The sequence below is a fragment of the Montipora capricornis genome, chromosome 10, assembly GCF_036669925.1.
Source record: "Montipora capricornis isolate CH-2021 chromosome 10, ASM3666992v2, whole genome shotgun sequence".
Classification (NCBI taxonomy): domain Eukaryota; kingdom Metazoa; phylum Cnidaria; class Anthozoa; order Scleractinia; family Acroporidae; genus Montipora; species Montipora capricornis.
Window position 1 is genome coordinate 52,100,328 of NC_090892.1, and position 10,000 is coordinate 52,110,327.

The 10,000-nt window shown below is 39.9% G+C and overlaps 2 protein-coding genes across 3 annotated transcripts in view; both read right to left on the minus strand.

Moving 5' to 3' along the window:
• Positions 1-6,242, minus strand: part of LOC138020032 (calcium/calmodulin-dependent protein kinase type II alpha chain-like) — a 9,163-nt gene extending 2,921 nt beyond the window's left edge. The window contains exons 1-2 of one of the 2 annotated variants that reach the window (XM_068867023.1): positions 6,123-6,242; positions 1,056-1,271 (exon numbers count right to left, since the gene is read on the minus strand). In XM_068867023.1, the coding sequence (XP_068723124.1) occupies positions 1,056-1,259 (204 nt within the window). In that variant the 5' untranslated portion in view covers positions 1,260-1,271; positions 6,123-6,242. Of the gene's footprint in view, positions 1-1,055; positions 1,272-2,216; positions 2,641-6,122 lie in introns of those variants that run through there. The other variant, XM_068867022.1, reaches the window with a different exon arrangement.
• Positions 6,243-8,325: 2,083 nt separating this feature from the next.
• LOC138022447 (calcium/calmodulin-dependent protein kinase type II subunit delta-like) overlaps positions 8,326-10,000 on the minus strand; it is a 6,563-nt gene continuing 4,888 nt past the window's right edge. Inside the window, exon 7 of the mRNA XM_068869579.1 lies at positions 8,326-9,597. Coding sequence (XP_068725680.1) covers positions 9,285-9,597 — 313 coding nt within the window. The 3' untranslated portion in view covers positions 8,326-9,284. The remainder of the gene's footprint in view (positions 9,598-10,000) is intronic.

Genomic DNA, 10,000 nt, shown 5'->3' on the forward strand with positions numbered 1-10,000 from the left:
GCACTCCCCTCGCTTCGCGCTCGTGACTTTCCCTCCCCCTTTCTAGCGCCCTGCCTGCCACGCAGGCTACAATATACACTTAATGTATGGTCCCGAGGGAAACAGTTAATTTTGTTTTCCCGAGAGTCCTGATGCTTCCCGAGACGAAGTCGAGGGAAACATCAGGACTCGAAGGAAAACAAAACTAACTAGTTTCCCGAGGGACCAGACATCAAGTGCTTTGTTGTATATTTAGACTTCTCCGTCAACAATCGCAGCAAAACATCCGGAGCGGGCAACAACTGTGGAATTGTATCCCGATCGGGATACATTTGAATTTGATCAGGGGCACGTGACCAAGAACCAACCAATCACAGTGCTCGTTTTGTTGAGTGAAAGGCTAAGTATACAACAATCATTTTTAGACACTTGTTTCGGGTTAATACATCAAACTCGTATACACATTTTACAGTGGAGATCGTACTGTTTTCGATTTGACTCCGAAATAACTTTTCACTACAAACAGCGATAAAATATAATTAAACATCATTTAGGATTTAGACTTATTTAAAAATTAGAAATAGATGATGTTTCGACGTGTTCGGACGTCATCAAATCAAGAGATGAAGCAATAAAATCCCATAAATTTAAGAAAAAATAACAGTTCTTTGAGTGTAAGTAAAGTGTACAATTTTATCACGAGTTAAACAAAGAGATTAGGGTCCATTTGCGTACTTAAATCTGGCTAAAAGTCTTTGATACATAATAGCATCTCATAGATGAGGCAATAAAACTTCCCTTGGCATTTTTTTGCACAAAATTATTACCGATTGCCGATTTTTTGTGCTCAGCCCACATGCAGTGATGACTTTTTGCAATATTTTATCTCCTTTGTTAACTAACTTGTTGTTGTTGTTTTTTTTTTTTACCCTTTCTAGGTGAGCCCATTACGGAAAACCGAAACTTAAATATTCTCATTTTAAAACAAGTTTAAGGTCCCTGCAGTCAAGTAAGACTCTTCATGCTTAATACTTTTCGCTGAATCATTGGCTTTAGATACCAGGCCTTCTTCTTACCCTATGCACAATTCTGATCCGGTGGATGTACTGCACAGCACTAAACAACTGCGTCATAACTTCGCGAGCGGTGCTCTCAGAAAAGGAATTTCTAGACACAAGGTCCTCAAAGAGTTCTCCGCCAAATGCTAGCTCCATAACGAGGTAGTACTTATCAAAAGAAGGATAGAAGTGGTATAGCTTGAGAATGTTTGGATGACTCATTTCTTGCAGAATCTGGAAAATCAATAAAAGTTGTCATAAATTTAACTCTGACAGTTCTTCATCTCATTTCATTGACTTGGCATTGGATGGTCTAGGAGTTACGAGTTATTGTAACTCAACAAGAAATCGAAAGAAGGCTCTTTCGATTCGTGCCTCTCCTTGTTTCAAGCCAACCTCGTTCCCAGGGTCTCTCTTCTCAGCCTCCTTTGTACGGGCAACTACATCCCCTTACCCGGTGTTGAGTTAATCACGTTAAAAGCTGCAACCAAGAGACTTGATAGTAGGAAATCAACAGGCGATGCAGCTTCTTCAAATCTTTACTAATACGCTGGACTGCATTTATATTCACAAAGGCCGAAAATTAGAGAGTGAAAACACGCCTCTCTCTTCTACAGTAATTTCTGATGAGTCTAAGCCTCCAAATCGGACTGGACATTCAAGCCGCAGTTCTTTCAATAAAGGCCTTTCTTTGGCTTCACGTAAGAATCGGAGTGCATTTAAATACCTGTCCAGTTATGATTGTGTAAAATTACATTATGTACCGATTCTTTGTTTCTTAACGAAAGTGGGACAAAATGCATTCTTTTATTTTTTTGCAGTCGGAATTCGCAAAATCAGGGTACGTCGGAGTCACTTTCCTTGTCAATTTTCGGTAAAGGTTCATTATCATAAAATTATTTCCATCCTAATTGCTTTTTATTGGTTGTCTGATGTAAATAATATTTGGCTGCAAATGCCAAGACCACATGTCTTCATAGATTTCCATATCATTTCAAAAGATAAAATCTACGCGGCTCATTATAAAGATCAGTAACAACTGAATCTTATCCGATTGTGTTTCGGTTAGCCAGCAGACAACGAAATGGAACTTCACGCTTTAAAGACTTTCGTTCCGATTGAAGAGACAGGATTTAATTTTTTTAATACTGGGCAACACAACATTATTAAATAACTCACTCGTATTTCCTGTTCAACCTTGTCTTTTTGTTCCACTGTATTATATGCCATTTCCTTGACGGCGAATGCTTGCCTCGTTCGTTTGTCGATGCATCTTTTGACTTCAGTAAACGATCCTTGACCCAATATTTCCCTGACATCGTATTGGCAGACAAATTCCATATTTCACGGTTTTCCAGTCCGGTTATTTCAGCCGCGTTTCAGAAAACGAAACCAATACCTCTACACTTAAAAATTCTTCAGAAGAAATGACTCAAACATGGTAAAACCAGCAGTTTGAGGCTCTTAATTATAACCTATTAGAAGAACTAGCTCTGGGCTGCGTCCCAAAAGTTTCAGCCCGCTCTGTTTCAGTCGACTTGTGTTCGTATTTGGGGAGTTTTAAAGACTGACTGAACTTCGTGGCTGCTGCCTGAAGTCGGAAACCGATCCCATTTAGACCATTCAAATTAAAATATTTCAATGAGTGTTTGATTTCCTTCAATGATCATTCACAAAAGAAACAAACCTTGTGTAAACAGAAAATATGTTAAGAACTGTTATCACTGCATACCACATGACAGCGTATTGTGTCAAAATCAAATCGTACCCACTTAAAGAAAGCACTGTAATAGTACTCAACACACCAAGCCACGAATTGATACGTCATTAGTTTGTAAAAATTGGAAAAGTACTTCGAGGAAATACCCGTGTTATCAAGCAACAACATAGAGAACATGGAAACGAAACGAAAATACAGATTTGTTCTTCTCATTACAGAGCTCATGTCAGCACGAATTTTTTAAAATCTAGATCTAGTGATTTTGGCGGGGGAAATTCACGCTGCTCGTTTTATACTGCGCGCTTTGTAAATCTGAGACTCGAAAAATATAATTACATAAGTATTTTGATATATTTTGTACACACGCAACGAAGCATAAAATGTACAATAGAGTTCTCGAGAGTCCTTCGACGCCATTTGTGTTCAATATTTTAGCGACTATGTCACGTGTTGATTTTCCGTTAGTGGAAGAGAGAGTCACTCGAAAATTCAAGTAGAACCGGGAAAAGTCCTCAGTAATTTAAGGCAGGAATACTTACAACATTAGAGCTTATTCAAAACATATTCGACACCGCATGACAAAATCTCATACAGGAGCTCTATTAGAGGGTCATGAAGGGTAAAATGGGAGCTGGGATTGACCTGATTTTTCGGTGGGAAAATGAGATTTGATCACTGGAAACTGAGATTTTGTTATTGGGAACCGAGAGATAAAGAGTCCTGGCTCCGAATGGGATCATATCAGAGGTTATCAGGTATTAGATCTGCTCAAAATTCCTGATATCAAATATTTCATGCGGTCTTCTTGCGTTCCTGGCCGCTGCCATGTGAGAGCCAGGACCTTCCTAATGCTAACAAACTTATTTTTGAAACTCAAAGCTCCCTGCCTACAACATCCTATACCTCTAATACGGCTTCACTAGCACGAATCGACTTCCCCAAACCCACTGCAACCAGTGCAATCACTCGAAAAGACGAAGCTCTGATGAGGTATTGAGCAAGGCGCCGTGGTAAATGTGTTAGGCACAGGAACATAAAACGTTCTTGAACGTACCCTACAGATTTTCAAGACCTTAGGCCTAGCGATTGCTGTGGATCTAGTAACGAAAGCGAAGTGAAAGCGAGGAGGATATTGGTCACGAGGAGGAACGGGAGCGGACTACACCATTCAGAATGCCTTTATGTGCCAGATGATAGCAGGCCTTTTTGGTGGACACTTGGGTAAGCAATCCCATGCAGCTGCAAATTATATCTCGCACTGTCTTTTTTATCTCCGTTCTCCAGTGATCTCATGTTTCGTTTTGAGACTTATCATTAAATGCTTTATACAACAGATCGTATTTTTCCTAACTGCGGTTGGAATTTTAGTTGCAGGGGTTGGGACAGGGGCACCCAACGTCAATTTTCGGAAAATATCTGTTCGGAAGACGATTTGAGATCTTGAATTTTCGGAACATTTGTTGTAAAATTTCTTGCTTGCCTGCCTCTCCTATGATTTTCGAACATCTGGAAAATGGTATAATTGCCAATTTTTAACGGATTTTTACCCTAAAAAGGTCACCTAGAATTTTCGGGAGACTTTTTTCTGGCTGAAATTTTCGAAAAGGTAACTTTTGAGTCCTATAATTTTCGGATCACTAGACTTTCAGCTAGGAACTCCGAACAGATGAAAAATTTTTAGGGGTTAAAAATACGCCTATATCTACCGTTTAAATACTAAAATACGTTTAACATTGCTATGTTTAAGTTGTTTTGAACTATATTCTCGTTGGGTGCCCCTGTTGGGATTTCTAAGAAAACTTTCCAAAGGGACTAGGATTTTGTCTTTGTCAAAATTTGGACTGGGAAATGGGATTCCCACCACCCCATCCAAAGCTTCATGACCCTCGTATGATGTACCGGGATGCGTTTCTTGACCACGCCAGTTTATTTTCGTTCTGCGTCGTTATTGTTCACCATAATTAAGGAAAAGGGGACAGGGGACGGTTCTCTTTACGGCATAGAAAAGTACACCTTTCGACCATTGATCGTGATTGGTCTGATATGCTGTATCATGCAGGGTATCAGATCTTATATTTTGCAAAGAGGATTAAAATATATCTACGGTATTTGACTTCAGCTGAGAAGCTGGGACAACAGTGCAAAGCCAAATTGTTCGAAGGAGGATCAGAGGTACGGGGATCATTATCAAGACAACTGATTTGCACTTCGTCTAATTACCCTTTTTATGTCATCAAACTGCAGACGCCGAAGGTCTGGTAACTAAATTTAATTTGACCTTCGCGATCGCGTATTCAGCCAAACGCGGGCAGAATTGTTTGCTGCTGTCGATGTAATACATCCAGTGCAAGAGTTAAAATCCACCGAGCAAGTAACAATAAACATGGCTGACACTCCAGACTAATAAATCTTAGACCGGGTCCAAAAAGTTCAAGCTTGTGTGCTTTTGGATCAGCGACATATTCAGTTAGATGAGAGCAAGGATGGCCGCACAGTCAGTGCGCGGCCTTGGTGCATAAGGTCCTGAGTTCGATCCCCGGATCTCACATCCTTGTTTCAATGCAATCTACGCTCCCATTGGCTTATTTCGCGGGGCACTTAGTGAAGGTTTGGTTTTAGCAAGCTCATGTGCTGTTTTGAATAAATGTCAGTTGTGCGGAGGAAAGTTTTGTTTTTTTCTGACGCTGGAAAAGCTTTACAGTTGAGGAAAATCATTTTTAAAATTTCTGACGTTTGTGTAAATGGTATCGAAGAAAGCCCCACGTACCCTGCCACTCGAATAAAGTTCTGCGTAGCTTGCTATGCGGTACTATGTAATTTATTCAAAACAGTATTTCTCGTTCTTAAAGCGTGACTCGCGAATTAAGTAGTGATCAATTGTGAATTTTACGGTTAGATTAACTACATTTTTCACGAGATCGTGTCAAGAAAATAGCACTCGTTGCAGTGATTAGGTCTAAGCACTCTTTAACATTTTCGCTTTCAATTTATGGTTTGCTTAACTACACTTTTCACGAGATTGCTTGAAGAAAATAGCGCTCGTTTATCGATTAAGGCTTGTTTCAGTGATTCTGCAGTTGCTCCGACAATTAAGCAATCTCGACCGCCTGTATCGCTTCTTTCTGTTTCGGCTTAAATTTAAGGTTTCCTTGTTATCTACCAAAAAGAATCTCTTCAAGAATACTCTCGAAATCCATGTTTATTCCACAAAATCACTCAAAATCTCAACAGAGAGTACGAACATGCGCAGTGAAAGAAAAGCCCGTATTTCGGGCCTCGCCGGCACTGAGCATGCTCGAAATCGAACTTTACCAGATCTCCCTTCGGTATGACCGTGGGAGATCTGAGTACGAGATTACCTTTACCTTTACCTTAGAAAAAAGATAACATTTCGTCCAGATTTCATGTAAATGGCTGTAAAAATTTCATACCGGTCTGAGTTCGTCCCGGTCTTGTGTAAATACCCCCCTTAAGTTGACTTTGCTACGTGTTCCTGATGACTCGGATAAGAATCTAATGAGGGCTTTATTTAAATGAAATTGAGTCAAAGAAGACAGCATTTCGTTTGAGTGGATGGGTGTAGCAGCAGTGAACAAGATAAATACGCGTACACATTTTTTAATGAACCGAAGCGTGATAATTCAACAGCAAATCAGAATGAAAAGAATGAGAACTAATGTGTATTAGGTAGTCCAGATATGAGGTCATCTCTGAGGTTGCTAAAAAGAAACGTACAAGGTTGTTATATACCTAGATTTCCACTCAACAAAACGAGCATTGTGATCGGTTGATTCTTGGTCACTTGCCCTTGATCAAATTCAAATGTATCCCGACCGGGATACAATTAATTCAGCTATTCTTGCTTGCCTTTGTTTTTCTGCAATTGTTGAAGAGGAAGTCTAAATATATAACAAAGCACTCGATGTCTGGTCCCTCGGGAAACTAGTTAGTTTAGTTTTCCCACGAGTCCTGATGTTTCCCTCGACAAACAAAACAAAACTAACTGTTTCCCTCGTAACCATACATTAAGTGTATATTATTAAATCTTCGACCTCGGATATTCCGTTTCTAGGTTTATGAGTTGGTGCACTCAATCTCGGTTATCGGCTCACATGCCTAATATGGACACTGATTGCGTAAAGTGTTGCAAAGCTGGAAACTCATGGACTTTAATTTCAAAGTGTCCAAGCATTCAGAATTTAATAAAAATTCAACAAAACAATTATTCCATTCATGCTTGTTGGATGCGACTGGTTATAGCAAACTCGGCGCGAATTTCCATCTCATATCCAACGGCGGCGCGCTCATGAAATAATAATTATCGTTAATTAGCCGTGACGTAGAACTGATTAACTTCTTCCGAAAGCAAGTAGCAATGCCTGTCGAAAAAGGTAGCGGGAAAAAACACTCACATTTGTGAATAAGAACTGTGAGATAAAGTCAATATGTTAGCTTTATTAATGATAATCAATCCAAGCGCTTCCACGGCGGTCCTAAGAAATTTAAAAGAACTTAGAAATAATTTTACCATTTGGTTGTAATAAAAGTTTAAAAAGTTTTACAAACTCGGAGCTAAAAGTTAAAACTTATGAAATATTTCGTCCGTTTTCAACCGGACTTCATCAGTCAATGATGTGAATGTTAAAAAGATGAATTTTAAAAAGGTTTTTTAACGTCTCTTGGGGGTTAGAATTGTGTCATAGATGGCTGCTAATTCGTAACCATTGTCTCTGTTTAACGCCGGTTTCGTAAGTTTAATTTGAATAGCTTCTTTTATCCTGCGTTTGAAGGTGTTAACTTCGGTTGATAGTACTTTTGTCTTATTTGGGTTCACCGAGTGGCCCTCCAGGCGACAATGCTCGTGAATAGCTGATGAACTTCTTGATTGGTGTTCTTTTACCCTGATTTCCAGAGAGCGGGCCGTTTCGCCAACGTACTCCTTCTTACACTTCTCACAATGGATCTGGTACACAGTACCGCATTTCTTGAGATTGACAGTTGTGTCCTTGACACGTACCAATTGTGATCTTAGAGAATTGACGGGTTTATGAATAAGTGTAACCTCATGTGACTTGAAAGCTCTTTGCAGGCGTTCCGAGATTCCTTTGATGTATGGCGTTGATGCATAGATTTTTTTCTCGTTTTGAGGCTCTTCGGTATCCTCTGTTGTAGATTTTGGATGTGGTATTGTTAGCATCCATTCTGGATAGTTATTCATTTTTAGAGCTTGCTTGACGTGCTGTGTTTCTCTAGTTCTGTCATCGTTTTCCGTAACCAAGGTCTGAGCTCTCAACATCAGGGTGTTAACCACAGCTCTTTTGTGTTGTAGATGATGGTTTGATTGGAAGTTTAGGTACTGGTCCGTGTGCGTAGGTTTGCGGTACACGGAGATCTTGGTAGAACCATCTTGGTTAATACTCACACAGGTATCAAGGAAAGGAATCCTGCCATCCTTTTCTTGTTCCGAAGTGAACTGGATATGTTGGTCAATGGAGTTTAGATGTTCTGAGAAGGAATCGACGGCTTTTTCGTGAATCTTGGCCATCGTGTCATCCACATATCGATACCACATTGTTGGTGGGGTGGGGGCGGTGTCCAGAGCTCTGCTCTCGAACTGTTCCATGTAGAGATTGGCCACTACAGGGGAAATTGGAGACCCCATGGCGGCTCCTTTCTTGGTTGTAATTCCATATCAATTTACGAACTATCCAACAACATGCTTCGTGACGTCTCCCGAGAGATGATAAAGAATATTTACTAACGGCCGGCTGAGGGAGAGAGGATATTGAAAATCGGTTGTGCCATACCTGGCAAAAAATCCTTGCTACGCCCCTAAGGAATAATCTCTATCCTTTCCAAACAAAACTTACTAACTCGTTTGGACATTAGCAATGCGTTTTCTCCGCTCTGGATTGTGGCTGTTTTATTTTGGTTGGATTAGTACTGACAATGGTTTTGGGGTTCGAGAATCATGGAGATAGTATAAATACCGTGAATGGTATTAAAGCCACAGTAAACCAGACATAGCTTAACGAATGAAATGAACTGTGTGGCTTCATGGCTCAGTTGGTAGAGCACAGATTACACCAGCATCGCAGAGTTTATGGGTTCGAATCCCGTTCAAGCCACCTGAATTTTTCAGGTGTCTCTCTACTGAAGAGACAATTGTTTAGATTATCCAGCTGAGCGCGAGGATCACTATTCTCATTCATTACATAGCTTAAAAACGGTGCCTACTAATTAAAATATTTTTGCCCCGCAGACTGCAGACTGTGCAGACCGTCTGTAAAATGAAAATTCGGTTAGCCTGAATTAGGCCTAAATAACATTCAGGTTAGCCTGTTTACGGTTAGCTCTCAATAATAGTGAGGGTAACGCCATATTTTACCCCTGGTCTGCACGCTCTGCATAGTCTGCAGTCTGCGTTTTGGCGTGACCGGTTTTCGACAATCGTCGTGCATCTTCAGAAACTTCCTTCCACCAGCTGTTACCAAAAACAGTCAACACTTTTAAAAATTACAACTGATTTAATTGTCGTCAGAGGACGTTTTTCTGGCTCTGGCCTTGCCGTCTTTTCCCTTGACTTTCATATACACAGAACTTCTAAACTGCCGAGATCTTCTTGCTTTAATGTCAGTGACATGATATTCCGTTGATGGTATTGATAGGCTTGTTTTATTTCCATTGATTTCTTCCTCAATTTTCTCAAGTCTTTGTCCCTCTTCCTCTTTCTCTTTGTGCGACAAAATCTCTTCTGCTTCTAGCTCTAGTTGTGGATCGGGTGTGTATGAATCTCTTCTCAACAAGCGCACTTCGTTTTTACAGGGAGTAAATGTGAGTCTGTTCAGGAATAATTAGAGAAGAATTCGATTAGCAAACAAAATATCTCTAATCCATTGGCACGCTCTTATTTGTCAAATTAAGTTTACGGCTCCTGCATCGTGACATTGGGAGGTTACATTTAATTCTTACAAATAAATGGAGTATCTCTATACGGTGAGTCAAGAAAAGTCAATCAATACATTACTAACTTTTTATTTATTTATAAACTTTTGCCACTAGGCAGGGTATCTCCACAGAGAAAAGTTCCACTTACGGAGACCCGAACACCACAGAAGACAGACCACAACACCAAGAACTACATGCCCTAATAATAATAATAATAATAATAATAATAATAATAATAATAATAATAATAATAACAGTGTTCCCAATATTAGCGCCTCAGTGCTAAACACACTTG